This window comes from Cyprinodon tularosa, unplaced genomic scaffold (genome assembly GCF_016077235.1).
Source record: "Cyprinodon tularosa strain WSP-4 unplaced genomic scaffold, ASM1607723v1 ctg755, whole genome shotgun sequence".
Lineage (NCBI taxonomy): Eukaryota > Metazoa > Chordata > Actinopteri > Cyprinodontiformes > Cyprinodontidae > Cyprinodon > Cyprinodon tularosa.
This window is the reverse complement of record NW_024039513.1, coordinates 254,750-276,302: the sequence shown is the minus strand read 5'-3', so window position 1 is coordinate 276,302 and position 21,553 is coordinate 254,750. Positions and strand designations below refer to the sequence as shown.

At 35.2% G+C, this 21,553-nt stretch overlaps 1 protein-coding gene across 1 annotated transcript in view; it reads left to right on the top strand.

Moving 5' to 3' along the window:
* Positions 1–21,553, top strand: part of LOC119773275 (VPS10 domain-containing receptor SorCS1-like) — an 80,319-nt gene that overhangs the window by 36,659 nt on the left and 22,107 nt on the right. The window contains exons 10-19 of the mRNA XM_038270210.1: positions 1,314–1,460; positions 4,621–4,723; positions 5,034–5,110; positions 8,390–8,481; positions 8,620–8,727; positions 8,879–8,996; positions 12,903–13,036; positions 13,779–13,892; positions 16,513–16,684; positions 20,483–20,669. Coding sequence (XP_038126138.1) covers positions 1,314–1,460; positions 4,621–4,723; positions 5,034–5,110; positions 8,390–8,481; positions 8,620–8,727; positions 8,879–8,996; positions 12,903–13,036; positions 13,779–13,892; positions 16,513–16,684; positions 20,483–20,669 — 1,252 coding nt within the window. The remainder of the gene's footprint in view (positions 1–1,313; positions 1,461–4,620; positions 4,724–5,033; positions 5,111–8,389; positions 8,482–8,619; positions 8,728–8,878; positions 8,997–12,902; positions 13,037–13,778; positions 13,893–16,512; positions 16,685–20,482; positions 20,670–21,553) is intronic.

Here is a 21,553-nt window from a genome sequence, read left to right as displayed (position 1 = left end):
CAGTCTACAGCATCAGTTTGTTTTTCTCCCATTGCCGTTATTGGATTTTGCAAGTGACTGTATCATTGTTATTGAGCTTCCATATTTAATTAAAGTATTGTTTTTGAGGTTCCATGACTGGTTATGCTAGTAGGTTCTATTCATGGTGAAACACTTCATCAAATTGTACAGAATGTTTTAAGTGAGGTTCAATTGAATAGGCACAGCAATATATTATTTGCAGTAGATACATTTAATTTATATTTTGTATAAAAAACAAATAAGTTGATCCTGGAAGCCGAAGTTACCAGCTAGCCATAGAGAGGTCAAGACCAAATGATTATTCACACAAAAATCTAACTTAGGAGGCAGTGCAAAACCAATTATCTCCTCTGTGGAAAATGTACTTAAAATTAAATAACTTAAACTTTTCTGATCAGACTACCTGTCTTATAGAAGAATCAGCTTCTGCTAAGAGCTGAATTATTAAAGTTTCTAAGAGATTCCTTGGCAACTGATTGATTTTTAGAATGTAAATTGTCTTCTACATAGTTACTGTGAGAGGGGGATATTTTATACATAATTAGTGAACCACCTCTTGCCTATTCTTTACATGTAGTGATTTATGATCATGTAAATAACCACCCAGTGGACTTTTGAGCGTGGCATATTTTTTCTGAACATATGGTTTGCATAAAACTTTGTTTTATTGGCAGGTAGAATTAAACAAGTTGGGTTTTAAAGTGAATTAGAATGTCCCCTCAACAAATTTACTAACTGCTTTTAAACTTTGATCAGGATCTGAATGAATTAGTCTTTAATATCAGCTTTAAACTATGACCTGTGTTGACAGATCTTCTTGAAACTTCCACATGAAAGCATCATTGCACATTTCCCTCATCTTCACCCAGCAGTGAAAGTATCATGTTGTTGTAAACACACCTCAGATATGTCCCAGTTGGAGAGATGACCGTGCCACACAGTTGTGATTAGGATTTTTTTCCCCCTTTCTTTTGGTGCGGGGTAACAAAGATCTGGCAAACACTAAAGGAAATGTGAGCTCAATTGATGTTTGTTGTACATTAAGTCTGCATCACTGCACACAAGCACAAAGAAGAAGACATCCCAAGGCTCTGCCATATGTTGTTTGGATTTTACACAGCCATACAGATGGTCTAAAATAGTGCTCCATGTCAAAAAAAAAAAATCACTCAAATATCTCTCTCTCTTGCAAAACGAGGCCCTTAGCTTTACTTAAGTTTGAATATTTTTTTTTTCATACATTTCTTTGTGTTATTTTTCTCCATTCTGCCTCATGCCTCTCATACATGCAGGTTGCTGGGATTAAAGGAGTGTTCCTGTCAAACAAAGTTGTTGAGAACCAAGTAAAAACTTATATCACATACAACAAGGGCAGAGACTGGCGTCTTCTTCAGGCTCCAACCACTGATCTCCAGGGAAACAAGGTCTATTGTGAGCAAGTAAGTGGGCCACTGACAGGAGAAACTGTTATTTGGATTTTCATTATCTGCTCTCAACAGCACCACACTGAATCAAGCTAGCTTTAGAAATTGCGGAAGAAAATGAGTGTGTAATATTATTCATAATATCTTTGTTCTTATGTTTCAAAATGTATCTTTTTTTCCTAAATCCAAGTATTAATAAATGTGAGCACTGCAGGCAGAGTCCCAAATCCAATCTGATAGAGCCTGTGTAGGAAGCTGAAGATTGATGGCAAGGAGGGCTTCCAACCTCAAAGATTTGGGCCTCATCAATGAAGACATTCATTTTCAAAGTTTTAGTTGTTAATAAAAAAGATTTTGAATATACTTTTATACAAAAAATATTTTCAGAATTGTTACTTCTTTATAGGAATTTACTCATTGAAATGCCTGTCTCATCCCACTAGGGTCAAACATCTTGGCAAAAAGCAATTTTTAATCTATATCTTCCAGGTGTGTAACTTAGCAACTTTAGATATAGTTAATTTGCTTAACTTTACCTTACATCCTATCTAATTCATAATGATTGAAACAAATTTTAAAGATTTACTGAGCATCACTTTGATTGTATTTATTTCAAAATTATGCCTTTTAATCATGTTTGTAGGTAGGTTTGCACAATAAAAAATATCTATATATATCATGACAGACACCTGATCAATATCAATAGAAAATATGTCCTATAGATTTTTCTCTTATTTCAGCGGACTCTGATATTGGCAGAGGAATATGGAATTCATTGGATTGGGTTGGATTTGGATTGATTTTTATATGTATGACATCAATTTCAAGGTTTTGTTTAAAAGGGTTAGGTTTACGATTTGTTTTGCCGTATCCTTATTTTTAATAGGTAAAACGAAAGACTAATCCATATTTATCAATAAGGTTTATAGTGTGCTATTTTTTGTTAGCCATCTTGAATATCCCTATCAGCAGCTGTCTTTAAAATCCATGTAAAAGTATAAATTTTAACTTTCATTTAACTTATGCTGCCTTAACATTTTTATTTTTTATTTTTTTTTTTTAAGAAAACTGTGCTTGTTAAGATGTATATTTTTTATGTTGAAAAAAGAGAAAATAAGGTAAAGGACAAGCTGGCAGCCATTAATCATCTGCTCCTCTCAAAGTTTTGTCTCCTGCCATCAGGGAGGAGGAATACTTTTCCTAACCAGGGCAACTGAAATGGATATGAAACCCAATAGGTTTCTTAACAAGTTATATGTTTTATCGCTTTTCTTCAGTTAATAAATTTTCAATAAGGAGATGCAAGAGGTGTATGTTTTTAAAGTTTTATGTAAAATATTTCTTAAGGTAAGATGTTTTCATCACCGTGTTTGCTTTATTCAATGTTCTTTTTTAGTTTTAGTCTCTTTGGGGAACCAAAGCATCTTCAGTTGGCTTTAGTGTAAATCTTTGTCAAGGTGATAGTATTGTAACCTGACTCCGCCAGATGGATTTGCTCCGCATATCTATCTGGAAACCTTCCGTTGCAGTAATTTTGGGAAGGGGCGAAAATACTGGTTAGCTGATTGGCCTATGTTGGTGATAGACAGGCCAAATAAACCAATCAGATCAACAAAGCGTATGATATATTTAATAACAGACCGACGACGAAAACACAACCACAAGCAAGGCTACTCTTGCCGAAACCAGTCGGGAGAAGAGCAAAAACATATTTTCCTCTGAGAAAAGCCTCCAGAGCAGTGTTTTGCTCTTCTTTCAGTGAAGAAATACTCTGTAATTCCAATAAAACTTGCTCGATAGCCACGCTAACGCTAGTTCTATTGGCTGAAACCGCCATGTTCTTTGGACTGAACTGTCGCGCTTCTCGTTGCATCACACCTCAACCCGCCTCAAAGCCAACGCTGACTGGACGTTCGTTTGGTGAACGGCTCCAAGTTTTCTTCAACGGAGAGTCTCCAGACTGATTAGCGAGTGAAATCTTGAAATTGGAGATCAGGATGGTCTCACGAGGCTAATAGTATTGTGGGAGTACTTGACCCCCTACCGACTTCTTCAGCTTATGCCTCTTGCCACAGGACCTAGATAGATCCAACAAGACATTTACAAATATGATGTACAAATATGGGACAAATGTTTTCCATATCAATCAGGCACTATATTAAATTAATGCCAACTAAGTCCATGCTTGGTTGCCACAACCGCCATCAAGCAATGTAACATCTAGTAATAAATCTCTCACATCACTTTTGATTTTATTTCATAATTCTTTGCAGAATTATTTAATCATGCCAGGCTGCAGTGAGTTAGCATTAACAGCTTGTTTAGTGTCTGTTTTGACATTTCCATTAGCTCTACGTTTAGATGTTTGTTATTTCATTCCAAAGCTTTAACTTTTATTTTGTTAAAACTATGTTATGTTAGGATTATGCTGCTAGTGGTCCTAATTAACTTTATTTTATCAGGATGAGCACTGATAATTTAAAATTCTCCCTTAGGAGTATCTGTTGGAGTGCAACTTCATGGCTTTATTAGGCCTCATCAAATAGAGTTTCAAAAGTAAACTCAGACAATAAATTAGTGTAGGTATTTTTTTCCGAAACGCTGGTTATTTTTAGGTAGATGTAATGGGCCTTAGACAAAAGTCTAAATTTAATCTCATCAGTGCTTAGAATATTATCCCGAAAACTAGTCCATTGATGCCATGTTTGCAATGCCTCTTTCTTATTAAATCAACAACTACATCAAGAAAGAGAAATTTAATTTGTAGTGGTTTTGATGTTGTTCTGCTTTATATTGTGAGCTCCTGGATTAGTTATGTCAAACTTAGCTTAGTTTTTGGGTCTGGGTAATGGCTTTAATTGTGGTTCACTGAGGTTTTAAAATCTTAGAGATAGCTCGTTAGGCTGGTGGATGTCAGAGATCTTTTTTTTCCAAATCTAGTCTTGAAAAGCAAGGAAATCTGTAGGGTAGCAAATACAGGCAATATGTCTATATGTCTCAAAGATTATTGGCTTCAAAGACTATAGATGCTTCTTACAAAATTGACAAGGCACCCAATTTTTATTAAAAATGAATACTTTTTGTAATAAAGCACCTCTTTTAATTTGTTTAACAGAATTACTTTTCTCTTTTACACATTCTTGACTCCCTTAAATTAATATCTTCTGTTTGACAGCCGTACTGCTCATTGCATCTGCACCTTCATGTCTCAGAGAACCCTTACGCCTCAGGAAACATTGTCAGCAAAGACACAGCTCCAGGAGTTATAATAGCATCAGGTGAGATTTGATTTGCACACGAATCTGCACATGCATAGTTTTGTTTACTCTCTGTTTTAGTGTTGGTCTCTGATGATTTACTCCAGCAATTCCAGTCAGATTGTTTTTGGCTCTGCTCTTGTGTACTTCCCTTCCAAGATGACAACACTTTACTAAAAGAGGTGCTATGTGCTTTTCCGGGACATTTGTTCTGTGTTACCTCAACAGAAATAATGAAACACTATGACTACAACCATAATGCCTGTTAAGGAAATACATTTGAAATGGACTATTTAACAATGCCGATTTTGTGTTGAATTTATTTATTCAGGTGTCCTTGGCCCAGAGTTAAGCAATGCAAATGTCAGTATCTTCATCACCTCTGATGCTGGGAATACCTGGAGAGAGGTAAATTTCTTCTGTTGGGCATTGGGTGGGATTTATTTTTCTTTATAGTTCATCAATCACTCAATTATACAAAGGCATGGCTTACAGGGACTTGCAAAAGTATCCATGTATCTCAGCCTTTCCATAGTTAGTTATATTACAACCACAGACTGCAGTGAATCATGTAAGGATTTCATGTGATAGAGTAATGTAAAAAAAAAAAAAAAAAAAAAAACACTCCTTGCAATTTCATTCAGCCTCCTATATTAAAGTCACCTTTTTAGGAGAACAAATCAATTTGTCTTTTTTGAATCTTAGATTAAATATATTTTCAGTGCTAAGACTAGTTAGATATTTGTTAGAGAAAAATCCGTTTCACAAATACCAAGAAAAACAACAGACAGGTCAAAGATTAGTAGGTACTTTAGTGACCTTTAGGGCTTTAAACAAAATTGCAAATTAAAATATGTCAAACAGAGCATTGTTCCATCTATTATTAGTCTATTGGACAATTGTTTGAAGAGTTCTTCATAAATACAGTCTAAATTTAAGACTGACAAGAATAAGGGGCATTGTTTAAAAAGTCAGAGGTCCTCCTTATAGCGTGCCTTTAGCTGTTCAGGGGTCAGAACAGGCGTGCAAAAGCAGAACAGTGCTTTGGTCAAATGAGACCTTTTCCCTTTCAGATTATGGTTTAACAACATGCAACCATGAATCCCTGTTACGCCTTATTCCTTGCACATCATGAAAATAACCCTGCTGAGCTGAGACACTTTCACAACATGGTTTTGAGATTGTTTGTTTGAAGGGGCGTGGCTTATTAGAATCATTTCCCCTAAAAGAAAGTGTAGACGTGTAGGGGATTTGATGCCCAGGAGGCTCAGCACTATTTCTGTCTGATGAAATTCATTCTTTAATTTATATACAAGAACTGTTTTTCACCTTCCTCAACATGCGGTAATCTGTATCTGGTTCTATTGAGGAATTTTTATCTCATATCAGAGATTATGTGGTTCTTTTGGACTGACTCTTGTTGCTTCAGCACCTTTTTTTGCTTGGTTTCACATCATTATGTGTTACTCATTCTGCAAAAAATTGTATTGCCTCTTGAGGTTTATACAGGTTACAGCTTGTGACCGTCTCCTGGGGTGGATAAGGCTTATATTATCTGTGGGCTGACTTAAGCTTCTGTATTGTGTCAGGTACTTTCAGCTATTTTAGAACACATCTAAAATGCAGAAAGTGGGTAAAAACCTATTGATCTTTTTAATCATGCCGTATCTGTTGGTATGTTATCCTGTGGGGACAATATTCCAGAAATCTATTTCAGTTTGAGGATCTACTGGAAAAAAAAAGCCTGCCCCCATGAGGAGTTCTGTTTTTGGGGTGGGGGCTAGGGTAAGGTTTTGTGTGTGGTTGTGGTGGGTTATAAAATACAAAAAAGAACAGGACTAGGAAAACAGTTCAGTCCAAAGAAAAATGGACATAGTTAAGTAAAAGGGGAAACCATGAAAAAAACATAAGAGGGGTGTAAGAATGTCAAAGGAAAAGTCCAGTCAGCAAGGAATAACCAATGGGTCATTATTTATACCTAAAACTAATACTTTCACAGTGATTTAATGAGTTTAGCATTAATCAGTAAAAAAATAAAAACAATATTTTTCGTCACCATCACTGAGTCCGGACATATATTTTTGCCCAAATATAGTAACACCTTACTCCTGATATCTGCCGGGAGTGACGTCATGGTGCGGTACGCCTAGTGCCATTCTCCGCGCTTTACAAGCAAAATTAATGGGAACTGCCAGACACATTCTGCAATCAACAACAATTATTTAAGATTCTGAGAGGACTTTACCATTGAAATTCACAAGAGCTATAGTTAAACTGACAATGCCCATGTGCATTGCAGTTGAATGTTGTAATACATCAGGTAAAAGTAAAAAAAAAATTAGTTATTTTACCTTTCCAATTCATGATCCACCACAGGTTCGTCTTTAGATTGCCAACTTGAAGAGGGAGGATTTACCATCGAACTTGTGGCCAGAGAAAAAACAGGTCATTAATCCGTGCATCATGCTTAGCATACTGCACCGGTCATCGCCATCATGGATAATTACGGGTTGTGACAAACACCAGATACAGAACTGGGACTTGCTGTATTGTGTGTATTCTGAATGTGACTGGACTTTTCCTTTAAGAGTGCATTGCTACTTTCTATCCCACAACAACACAGACGACTCAGTGAGAACTATGTTGGAATACTCAAAACAGAGGCATAAAATGTGTTGGTCAAGTAAAAGTGGTTACTTAAATCTGATCTGGAATTTTTGACTATCGCTCTTTTCAGAGTCTCTTCATTAAATAAGGATAAGTTCTTTTTTCCAATTTCAGAGAATTAAATACATATGCAAGACTTGGTTATTGAAAAAATACATACCGGTATGTAAGACTTGACTATTGAAAAAACAGCACAACCCACTTAGAGTGGTAATTATATAAACATTTTAAAAACATAGATAGGCATTCTGTATTTAAGATTCAAAAAATGTTTTAGTCTGTCAATATGCTCTATCCAGAACTCCTTGAGTGGTAAAGTTTTAGTTTCACGTGGTTTAATTCCGTAAAAAATCTTCTTCAAGGAACTTTTCGCTATCCCATTATTAATCAGTTCATCGTAAAAAAATAATCAACAGATTTATCGATTTGCAAAATACTTGTTAGTTGCAGCCCTACTTTTCACATGTCTAATTTCAGGCACTGAATCATTAATATTATAGTGTTTTCCTCTCATATTTTTACCATTTCACAACCACTGAGGTCTGATGTTAGAAGTAGTTTGGGTTCAACATTGTGCTTGAACAGGTTTTCATTACAAGTAACTTGCATCTTTTTGAACTAAATAAAGAATAAGCAACTACAGCCATGATTGGGCATATGTAAGCCAGCCTTTCTATTATTTTAGTTTGCAGTGGTGCAGCCACATCTGCAAAGAAACAGAGATGCGAGGTCTGACAGCCAGCCTTGTGCATTGCTGATCTTTGATAACAAATAAAACAAAGGTTGCATACATATTGTTGCTACCGGCATAAGACCCTACATATCAGAAAATATACCAGTATTTGTTTGACGTTTTTCACACAATTGAGACTCCTGTAAAAATAACAGCTTTAGGTTCTACTTGCTGTGTAGGTGAGAGCATGCATTTTTCTTGTGTTGGCACTGGTGTATACTTTTCCAGAGACTTGAAAAATGTTCACTGTTGTGCTAAAATAAAGTTGGTTGTGTGTGCATGTGCAGGTTTTTCAGGAAGCGTACAGCGTGTTTTTCCTGAATCAAGGAGGATCTCTAGTGGCCATCCGACACACACCTCTGCCAATTAGACACATTTGGTATGACTCTCCAAGGATGTTCAATGTCTTTTTAGAGAACATACTCGATCTTCAAAACAAGGAGGGAGATTGCTTTTCCTGCAAAGACTTTTCTGACTGAATTAAACTCTATTTGTGGTGGGTCTCTCTCCCCCTCAGGCTGAGTTTTGATGAGGGCAGAAACTGGGACAAATATAGCTTCACCTCCTCGCCGCTCTATGTTGATGGGGTGCTAGGGGAGCCTGGAGAGGACATCCTCATAATGACGTAAGACTTTGAGAAATTATCAGAAGAATGTGTGTTTGCAATATGTTAATTAATGCTGAGGCTAATTATCCATTACACCAATGAAGTGTTTTAACCTCTGCCCCATATACCTATTTTTTTTTAACATTGTTTTTATGACACGTTTTTCCAGGATATTTGGTCATTTTAGCCACCGATCTGAATGGCAACTTCTCAAGATTGACTTCCGACCTATATTTGAAAGACGATGTACATCTGTAGACTACATCACATGGCAGTTAGACAATGAGGTAGGAAAGTCTGTCTAATTGGTTTACAGCTTAACTTTGCCCTTGTATATAAAATAAGCTGGCAGCTGAGCAAATTAAAAGTTTTGATGAAGATGTGTACAAATGATTAAAACTAGGCTTATTGAGTGTATTTCTTTCAGGAAAGGGAGGGGGTTGGCCATGTACTTTAGTGTTTGTTTGGACATTGAACAGAAATAGTCATTATTTGGAATGCAAACTGACAGAAAATGTTCAAAAATCACAGAAATTAGTTACACAGCTATTTCTTTGGCAGCTTGGTTGCTCATGAGATTGCCTCAAAGAAACGAAACAGGATGAGACTATCTAAATAAATCATCTCATGTGATTTTCTGAGGATTTTTGTTTTTTGATAATAATGCAGAACATTTTTTTTTACTGACACAGCATCATACCACAACATGTAGATATAATTGCAGATTGTATATTCAGCCGTAAATGTGCTGAACATGGTCAAATTTAGCTGTTGTATATGACGTTTTATTATGTAAAGCCCACGGTAAAGCTTGACAATTTAGCCAGCGTATGCATGACGTATAAAAAAATCTGGTACGATGGCATACGTTTGATAAGTCATGGGTCAGTTCTCCAATGTGCATTATTTTACTCATATGGTTTCTGGTCAAATATTACCTAATTTAATCTGGATTGAGTTTTAAAGCATTGCAGACCACCATATTTGTTGGCGCTCTGCCAACAAGAAGGTCTTTCAGCCCAAACGTTGTTCTCTCTGAGACAATGTCAGTACTTGTGGTGACCAATCATACTAATTGTAACCATGAAAGTGAGTTCCCAAACAGTAAATCTCAGAAGAAGGTTATTAGAAAATAAAAATTTGTTTTAGATTAAAAATAAGCAAAATCATTTCTTAAATGAGCAAAATCAATTCCTCACCAACCGAAAAGCAAGTAACCTGATTAATGGTGATTATTTAATTATTATTATAATTGTATACCAATTTATTATTTAGATAATTGTTAGTTCGAGGACCCTGACTTTAAAACATTTGCTTAGAGAACGACCCACTCAGAGTTGTAATTGCACCAAAACTCTACAAACAATGTAGGCCTTTTGCAGAAAAGATTTAAAAAATCTGTTTATATATATATGCTCTGTATAGAACTTCTCAAGTGGAATAACTTTAGCCATAAGTAATTTAAATTTAGTTAAACAAATATCCATATTTACAGGTAAATAAAAAAAATAATAATAATCCACAGATTGTCCATTTGCAAATAATCATTAGATACTGTTCTTTCATTTCAGAGGTATAGAGAGACATGTTGCAAAACAACCTTTAGTATTATACCCAGGGCACTAAAAGTTGGGATTAAGGAAATAGTGTGAAATCTGTGGTCCACAAAAAAGTTCAGATGTACGAAACCACTCGACACATCACAGCATTGAGGGCAGCTGCACCTGCCTAAGGACCACCCTCTCCCTGTCACCAAACACATGCCTGCATTTGTATAAAAGCCCAGAGTGCACCCACCCACTATCGCTGTGCAGCTGCTTCATTTAGCTCCAATCAATTTAGATTCAATTCCGTTTATTTATATAGCGCTAATTCACAACATATGTTGTCTGAAGGCATTTCACAGAAAAAAATCAACCAGATCATACAGTCAGATTGGTTCAAAGTTTTCTATCTAAGGAAAACCAGCTGATTGCATCAACTCATTTACTCGAAAACAATCCCTCACACAAGCATGCTTGTAGCGACAGTGGAGAATAAAAACTCCCTTTTGACAGGAAGAAACTTCCAGCAGAACCAGGCTCAGTGTGAGTGGCCATCTGCCGAGGCCGACTGGGGTTTCATGGAGACAGGAGCAAACATACAAAAGGAAGCAGAGATACAAAAGGTTACTGTCAACCAGCCCTACAGATGGCTCCTTCCCGGAAACACACAGCCCATCAGACAAGTTCCAAGCCAGCTCCAATGTCAGAGGATGAAAGAGGGGACATACTATTAGCCATTGTAAGAGATACAGGACTACACTGAAAAACAGGCCAAGCACTACTATTTATAAACAAAGATTTGATGGCAGCAGCACAGCTGATATTTCTCTCCGGGATGGTCAGATAGCCACACAGGAACAGAACATATGGAGCTACTATAATAAGAAAAACCAGAGAGAGCATAAAGTTGGAGATTGGACTAACAAATACTGCAGACTGGAAAATAAAGATAGAATGAAGCAGAATTATGAAAAATGGTCCCTATGTCTTCCAGCAGTCTAAGCCTATAGCAGCATATGTATAGGGGTAGCTCAGGATAACCTGAGCCACTCTAACTATAAGCTTTATCAAAAAGGAACATTTGAAGCCTAGCCTTAAAAGTACTACTTTTAGAAATTCTAACAACCACTAGTAAATCTGCAGATTGAGAGTGAAGTGCTCTGTTAGGAATATAAGTAATGATCTGAACCCTGATATAAGTCAGAGCTTGGTTATTTAAAACTTTATATGTGAGAAGGAGGATTTTAAATTCTATTCTGGATTTAACAAGAAGCCAATGAATAGAAGGTAAGATAGGAGAAATATGTTATCTGGTTTTAATATTCATCACCTCATTGTTATGTAATGTAATGTACACCAACTTACCATTATGACATTTTTATACATCCCACATTCCTATTAAAACTGTCTCCACAGACACTTTATAAAATTGATAAATAAAATACTGCATGCCACTTTATTTGTTCTGTAGGAAACCTTTGTGCATCATAAACAGCTCATATATTAGATTAAAATTGATTCAAAAATTATTATTTGTTCATAATGCATAATGCAGATAATGCAATATAGAATTATTGCTACTTGCAAGAAATCAGAGCCACAGTTTAGGAGAATCTTAGATTTCTGAAAAAAATTGGATGAGGCAATTCTATATGAGTGACATGGCATGGCTGAGGAATGACAGTGAAATAATTGACTCATGGGTTAGCTCTGTAGCAATGTAGTGAGAACTGGAACTGGTTCCAGTACCAGCAACACATGGTCTTTCTTAGTTTCCCTCTGCAACGCTGTGGCCAGTACAATGATTATTGCCTTGGACTAGTTAATACCTAGAGTTTGCATCTAAATGAGGTTATTTTATACCAATTTTAGCTCAGTGTTACACCATGCATTGTGTAAATACATCAAAAGAGACATGCATTCTTGAAAAATGTTTAAAGAGTTTCCCTAATTTCTACAAGTTTCAACTTATATAAAATAGAAGCAGTGGGATAACAGATTTAATGTATTTCTGCATCAGAACTAATCAGATTAGAAAACCTCAAGACTATAATGTGTAATAAAAATATTGACAAATGATTGCATTTGAGAAGCAAAATTTCTAGTATATATTTTTAACACTATACAATGTTGTGCTTTGTTGTTGTAGGTGGATCTAGGGTTTAAACTCCAAAATAAAAATAATTATCAAATAATTTATCTCTACAAAAAGCATTCATGTTTTAACACAGAATGATTTTACCATCATAACATTTCCTTTTCCCTCCTTTGTTGTTCAAAATACTGGGCTGTAAGGGGTTGTAATTTCTTATCTCACCCAACAAACTGTCACAGTTAAAACTACCCAGCATCTTTCTCAACAACATGAAATCCAAAGTCTTAGTGGAATATGCAACCCAGCATTTTTTTTTTGTGTGTGTATCTTTGCTAAGATAAAAATAGCTGTAAAAGAACTCTCTATTTCCCATGCCTGACACAACTGGCTGGACTATGAACTGTCTATGCCAGTCTACTACAACATGCAAGCTTCAGAAGAGCAGTCTGTGCTTAATCTTAAAGAATCACTTTGATTTATCTACACAATGAAAATAACATGCTATAAAGCATGCGGGAAAATAAGACATTTTTATGATGCATTATTTATCACAGGGAGAAATATGCATCATGGGCATGAAGAGAATCTTCCAAAAACTGAGAGCAAACGCTCGATGTGTCAAGGCCAGAGATCAGTATATTTCTCAGATGTCAGATTCCTGCCCATGCACAGAGGCAGATTTTGAGTGGTGAGTTTCCCTCTCTGCAGCTACACTCTTTTCACTTCATTAAGTCAAATTCTTAACACTTCATAAGTCTCCAGAGGCAGTATGTGTGAAGCAAAAAAAGACACAAGGAGAAAAGAGATTAAAGGGATACGTATGTGCTGGAATTCAGAGCTCTATATAGATTAATTGGTAGATACTCAGACAGACTGATACATACATACTGTACATGATATTGATAGATAGATAGATAGATAGATAGATAGATAGATAGATAGATAGATAGATAGATAGATAGATAGATAGATAGATAGATAGATAGATAGATAGATAGATCTTGTGTCTGAAAATATTTTATGTGAAAATTTGACATTTACTTTCCTGAAGAGTTGCTTCAACTGAAGATGACCTACTTTTTCTCTCTTTAGGTCTAACAAGTAATGTGAAGCATCATGTACACTATTTCATTCAGCTCCTAAGCTTCTTTAATGACTATGTCTGACACCAATATGCAACACTGTATGCCTATTAAAACTTCATGTGATTCCCTCATCATGATGAAAGAAATGTGAAAAATCTGTAAGATCACAGAGTATAATTATAATCTTATATACGCCATCAGTAATATCTCTGCTGAGTGATTTATAAATCATTCAATCTCACCCACCATTATGTTGTCTAAGAATTTTTCACACACCAGTAATATTCTACAGTTTTTGGAGTTAAATTACTTACTGTGCCTTTTTTTTCTTTTTACTTAAAACAGTGACTATGGGTTTGAGAGGCAACTCGATGGGAGCTGCACCTCAGCTTTCTGGTTTGTTCCTTCAGCATCAACCCAAGACTGCATTACAGGGGACAGCTTTTTCAACACAACAGGGTATGCTAAGTTCACATGTGCTGACACCAAACGGAAAGCACAGGCTTTAAAGATTCAGCTTTAGAAAGTGTGAGGATATGTTTTTGAAATGGTGCCAACTCCATAATTAGACAAGATCTTTTAAATTTGATGCCAACATAAATCCATATTAACTAACCAGAGATATCCTCCAGAAAAGGAAGTTTTTTATTTTTTGGAGGAACAAAAGGAAACCTTATATCAGAAACTAAAAGGTGTCAGATTATTTTTCATCTATTGTTGGTAATATTAACAAAAATATCTTTGGAAAGTGTAGAACAGATATACTTTCTATAAAAATGTTCATGTTGTACTAATCTTATAAACTTCAGAAATTTTGTCTTGTCTGCAGGGAACATGCTTTTTACGTTCACAAGTTTATTAAGGTGCCAGAATATCTTCTTGGCTAGAAGAAGCCTATTCTGTTATCAAGTATTGTAATTCTTTGGGCTATTTAACAGTTAATTGTTAAACTATTTTGTTTAAAGCAGAAAATTAAATACATGCTATGAAGGTGCATTAATGGACTTTTTTATTATAAATGAATAATTAATGTAAGTGTTATGACAAAGGACAAAGAATGATGAAAGGTACTTAGATGCATCTTATATTTGGAAACAGGGAAGTGAGAAGCTCTGGAAAAGCTCAAGAAAATACAATGTATTCGGCTTCTAAATGGTTGTTAACATAGTTGCTTAAATAAGTTATCTAATTTTTTTGTTTTTCTGGTATGTTTAACTTTTAGCACCTCTACAATTTCTATGATACAGTGCGCTCTGGAAAGAAAGCAGAAAGTAGTTAATGTTGTTTTGTAACACAACAATGCATTTGTCCCATTAGTCCAGGTTAAGTATGGTATTGGTCTAGAAAAAGATCTGGATTTTTAAGAAGTTTTAGTGGCTCTACTAGTAATCAACAGCAGAAAGGAAATAGATCAAAGAGTCAGGAATAAGACATACAGCAAAGGTCTTTTGGTTGGGATCCAAACTGTGTGCTGCATGCTCTACCTCCTTACTACCTCTGCATCCCAAGATCTGGATTTCTCATCAGTCTAATTATAATGTGTACAACAGGGCTAGATTTAGATTCCCTACATGTACAAGATTCTTTAAAATATAACATTTACACTAGTCTGATGATTTGGTAGGCATCTACTAGGCAGGTTGATACCCATGAGTATTACATAAACAATCTTTGAATTTGTTCTTTTCTTACTTATAAACACAACTGTATATCCCAAAATTCCTAGATGAAATAAAAAAAAAACTCAAAAAAGAACTTAGCAACAACCTTAAGCCACAGTTGTTTAAGTTTGTACTGTCATATTTTTATTTTTTAGTTATATACACACACAGAATTTAACAAATTAAACCCCATTCAGTGATTTGAGCTTATATGCTTTCTTAGTAAATGAATACTAAGTTTGCAAAACAACTGCTTATTTAATTAGGAAGAATGCTTGCTTTCCTGGTAACCGTTTAGTAAAGCTCAACCATGGTCTCCATATGAAGAGTATCCCAGATGCCTGTGAGTTTAGATGTATTTTTGCTGCATTAGTTGATAAAAGACAGCTTTCTTGTACAATAAGGTATAAGTGGCATACGTATATCAGTTTAAGTAGATAGTTTAGTGTTTTAGAAATATTTTCTGAAGTAATCTCCTCAAAGGTGGATATATCAGCTCCTGAGGAACAACAGTTCGCCTGAGGGACTGAAGAGTGCAGGTGTCAAGCTTGAGTTTGGATTTCTATCTTCTGTTTTCTTTTGTCATTTAAGTATACTCTAACCTAAGCACCCAGGTGGTTGGCCGATGGAGGGATAATTTAAGGTTTTCTTAAGAAATTGTTATGTTAAGTAGGTATTAGCAGCTGGCATCTTATCATTTGAGATACACTCTCTTAGACTCTTTTATATGAATACAAAGTAGCTTTTCACAAAGGTTTATGGTAATAGTTGATATAATCTCTCTAATATTAAAAAAGCCAAAGAGGTTCATGAAAATTCTATATTAGAAACATTACTGCATTTATGCTGCATCCATATTTTGTTTTTGATCTCGACTCATAGCAACACTGTCTTATTAAATGTTCAGTGTTGCAATATGAGCTGCAGAGACTTAAGGTCGATTAAAAATAATATGTGCATGATTTTTTTTTTGTCACTTTGGTCCTTGACTGCATGCTCAGCCTACAGCAGAAGTGTATTCTTTAAAAAAAAAATCAAATGAGTAACTAACGTCCACTCAGTCATTTGAAATATATTTACTAGTCATAACTTTCAGATCTCCGATTTATGATGAAATGGAAGGAAATAGAAAAAATATTATATAAATGACAGGGTAACTAATATGTGTACTGTTAAAAGTGGATTTTGTGGCAGTGTAAAATTCTAATGTATTTCTTGTATTTATTAACAATTCAAATGTAATTTGGTTGAAATTTTTGTTTAAAATAAAATTCTATTTTAAATTACTGGCCATTTAATCAAACAATATAAAAATGAGTGACTCTTAATGTCACACATAATTTAGATTACTATCTGGACTTTTATTTTTCTCTTTCTCACAACATTAAGATGTGTTTATGTTGGTCATTTCACTTCAGATATCGTAAGGCTTTGTCAAACAACTGCACAGATGGAAGTCTGTTAAAGTACAGCCCCAGGCAACAAAAGTGTCCCAGCCGGGCTCCCAGGGGTCTCCAGCTCTTTACCAGCGAGGGGACATTTGTTGCAACACTGGGCAGGAACGTCACCTTCTTGGTCTTTCTGGAAGAGGTGATAATTTCTTCATTTTATAAAATAAAAAGCACTGCACACTTACAGGCAGTGGCTGTAATGAAAGAACAGAAAGTGTTATTTCAGAACAGATGATTATTCAGAAGGTAAACTTACATTGTGAAACATAAGGAACATTAGACAGGCAATATGTTATATTACTGGCTATGTGAATAAAATAGTTCTATCATATACTGTAGATCAAAATGTCACAAAATACTTAATCTATTCATTTCAGATTACAGGTTAACAGAGGCCCCTCGGTTACAAAATAATCCCTTTCCATATTTTACGCTTAACATTGCATACTTCTGAGAGTAATTTGGAATAAATGTTTGAACATTAAAAGCAACAATTATTGTAGTTTGTGTCTCATAAAGCTATCCCAGAGGCTGCCCTGTAGAAGAAGATAGGATTCTGAATAAATATCTAAGACTTTCATTCATGCAACAAGATTTCCTGGGTAAGATCAAATATTCAGTAGCTAAGTAGCTAATAACAGTACCAGTGATGCCAACTAAAATAGTATTGATTTTTTTTTTTTTTTCTTCTTTGCTGTTAAGAAACTTAGATCTCAAGTAACTAGCAGAAATATTTAGTGATACATTATTTAATGAAAGGGGATTTTCAAGTCTGGTCTAGTTGCATTATTTTTGGCCAGAGGCGGGTATAATTTCCCACTGTGCTCTCATTACATATCACGGGTGGGGGGGAGTGTATTTAAATGATTCACACACTGTGATTTTTGTTTTAAGACCTGCAGTAAGCAATTGGCTGCTGACTTATTCACTGTGCCAATTTTATATGAAAAAAAAAAGAAAAGACATTCCTAAATGTAACACTTGATAGGAGGCTGAGAGATGCTAGACAGAAGAGGCGCTGCGAGGAGAAGGGAGTGTTTGATGGTGAGCAGAGAACCGCTCTACTCATGCCTCAGGAAAATATTCATACATTGATAGTCAAGACATGTTATTAATTGAAAAGAGAAAACATGAGTTAAACAGTGCAACATGAGCGATTACAATAAACACAATGCATTTTATATAATGATACCTTTTATTTTCCCTTGCAAATATACTTGTCGACTGCAGAATAATAAGGTGTAAGAAAAACAGTTATATCAAAAAAGGGGCATGACTTCACTTGGAGTGCCTTTCAGGCGAATTAATTCCTCAACTATTCCTGATTTTTGTTTCATCAGAACCTTTGATTGCATCAGGGGCGGATCTAGAAAAATATTTATGGGGTGGCAAGAGGGGGGCAGGAATTTTTTAGGGGTGGCAACATATGGCATTTGTTTACACTGAATTTAATCACAGTTATCACAGTTTGGTGAGAATAGTATGTACAGTACTAGTGTTTCATGTGAAACAGTTCATATTAATAATACATCGTACAATGTGATCTCACCTAGTAGGAGATAGAAGAATGATAACACTACTTCTAGAGGGGCCTTATGACAGGAAAGGTATTAAGGTAAGACACAGGTGCTGAGTCGCAGATGTGTGAGATTGACTGTCAGAGATGCAGCTTTGCAGCATTTGCACAAGAAGAAACTATAGAAAGAAAAAGTTACCCATTAGAGATCTATGGACTGAGCTGTACTAAAGTGAGCAGAACTACACAGTAGAAATAAATGGGTCAAGGCACCCGAACAAGGTACTGGACATCTATGTAATGTTTACTCTGAACACACATTTACCCCATTTGTTCCTCAGTAACTTGACATACAGCAGTTAAGGCAACATGAAAGGGACATTTCATGCATGTAAATATGCTGTAGATAGAGCTGTATATGAAGGACCAACTCTGCCATATTTAAAAATAAATACATAAATAAATAAATGCTCAATAAATAAATAAATAAGCATACAATTAATTGCCACCAAAAATACAATCAACAAATAAATGTAATTAGAAATTATATTATAATGGCAGGCAGAAATGTTAAAAGGGCAGGCAGAAAGAAATACAGGCAGAAAGAAATAACTAGGGTAAAAAAATACAAAGGAAGAATAAAACAGACAAAAATATGATAACATGCACATAAATAAATACTTAAAAATATAAGTAATTAAAAAATGAAATTGAAGATAATAAATGACAAAAAAATAAATAAGGTAAATATTAAAAAGGCAAAGAAATAAAGAAGCCAACCTGACTTTTATCATCTCAAAATCAGCAGCAAAATCTGCTCCATTCACTGCAGTCCGACATTGGAAATTAGCGGTCGTAATTCTCAAATGATCCATAATTTATAAGCCTCGCCACCCCTACCGCCAACTTGGGTGGCCGCTGGGGTGGCAAGGCTGTCATTTAGGGTGGCATTTGCCACCCTATGCCACCCCAGTAGATCCGCCTATGGATTGCATGTATATTATTGTATTGTATTGGGAGTTTATATGACAGACCAGTGCAAAGTAGTGAACAAGTAGAGGGGAATTTTAATATTTTCATAACTACATTACCTCAACTTAAAATAGAATGCAAATAACTACCTTTTTTTTAAAAGAGAGAAAATCTTTCATGGATTATTGTTCAATTCATTATAAAAATTGAAAGGGTAGAGAACCAACTTTCTAAAACAATGCCATCAAAATAGATCAAGGGAAAGTGGAACTTTAATTAAAAAAGCAGCCAACTTGACAATTATCACTCTTGAGGAGTGACAGAGCTCCACAGGTCCAAGAAAGCCAATTAACATTAATGGAGCGATAAAAAAAAAATCTAATTACATGACCATCAACGAGAAAAAAAAAAGAATAATTTTTAGAGCCCACAAATAGGAGGACTGGATTACAGCTAAGGTTCCCAAAATAAGTAGATAGTACCACATAGTACCAGAATGGACTCATGACCCAAGTATTGGTTGGTTAGATTACAAGCAATTACCTTAGGTGAAAACTGATTACTCAACATCAAAACCAGTGTATTTGGTTTTGTCTATTTATAAGTGATGTTTCCATATCTTTAAACTGATAAATATGCTTCATTATCAGCCCCAACTTTGGAAAAAAAATGGATGAGAGGATAATGTTTCGGCAAACCAGTGCCCCAAACATACATCCCATTAAGCTAGACTGTACAGGTCTAGAAATTAAATTGTTTTTCTCATATGCCTTCAATATTATCTGAATTAGCTGAACCTATTTACCAAAGTAAAATTGGTAAATATTAGTCTGTTACCTTATTGAAAATGTTTGTTTTTTGTATTCAAAGTAAAAGGTGATTCTTCATTTTACTAGAGGGACCAAAATAGAACTCAGGCCAGGGTTTAGAGATTTCTTTCTTTCCCCCTTTTCTACTGCCTCACATTTACACAGCATTTAACCTGTTTTATGGAATTCTAAGAAACTACCAGGGTTTATCATCTTAACAAGGCAAAAAGCTGAAATGTCACCCATACAAAGGTACTATGACAGACTAGAAACACTAACGTGTCTATATGCAAACATCTCTGATTGTAAACACCTACTGTAGAACCTAAAATTAACTGTTTACTGTAGTCTTTTAGGGAAAATGTTTCTAGACTGTCTTTGGAGTTTGCTTTTATCACCAAGTCAGTATTCACCTAAAGTGGTATTACTCACATGCATCAAGTATTTATTCAATGTAGTGTAAATCAAAGATGCTGTCACACAGGCTATAGCTCTGAGGTATCAAATAAATATGCATCGACGTGATTTACGACATGACCTTATTTTTGTAGCTTTTATAGAAAGTGCTCGTGCAATGAATCAGTGACTGCAGAAAGGAATGGTCGAGAATGAATGAAAGCATCTTTTTATTTTTTTGAAGGGTCTTGGCTCCATGACGAGTATAACTGTGGACTTCGGTGATGGAACTGCCATATCTTACGTTAACATCAGTTCCATTGATGATGGGGTCAAACACATCTACAATAAAGTTGGAATCTATCAAGTTTCAGCAACAGCAGTCAACAATCTTGGCTTTGATAAGGTCCTCCTTTACCTCCATGTATCCTGTAAGTCTAAAGTTGGTTTGTAAAAGCTAATGTGTAAAAAACAAAAAAAGCATTTGAAATGATCCAAAGTTGTTCAGTGAGCTGGCATTTGGATGTATGTAGTTTTATGAGGTAACCCGAGAAAAGAGATAAGACCTTTACACTATATTTTTATTTATTAAGGGGACATTTTAAAAAAGAATTTAATCTGGAATTCTCTAAAGTAATTCACATTTTTGGAAAGCAAAGTTAATCGCACCCATGACGGATTATTGGCAGACTTTGTCAGCAATGATTTAAATAGAACTTGTGTAACCCAATAAAGTAGGCTAAAACATAAAGTATCAAACACTAGTTGATATAAATTTGATAACACATTAGTAATAAATTCATTGAAATTTGTCAGTGTGGAATGGGTGGTAAGCTTTCCTGAAAGGGGTCTGTCTATGTAAAATACTCACACACATTAACCAATCATCTGGGAGATCACATAAGAACCCAGAACAACATACCAACATATTTTCTATGGACTGTGAGACAAATTTGTAAGTATTTAAAAATGTCCGTCTCTGCATTTCAACATAGCATGTTGTTGGTAAAATGATAATCTGGTATAGCTTTGCTGCTAAAAATGTTAATCATAGCTGTAAATAGATCTTTATTATATACAATAATCTAGCATTCTGTGTGGAAGAAAAATGGACGATTGTATTTATGTCCATACTACCATAGAAGATCCCAATCACTCAATTCAAAACAAGACTCCCTTTTGTTGTACTTAGTGTTGAACATTTTATGGTTGGGAAATAAAGCCTCTTAGCACACTGCAGAAGTCAAACCACTTATGGAACACAAATAGCTTTAGTACTGTCTTCCAGTGTTCAGCGTGTTCCACTTGGTCTCTG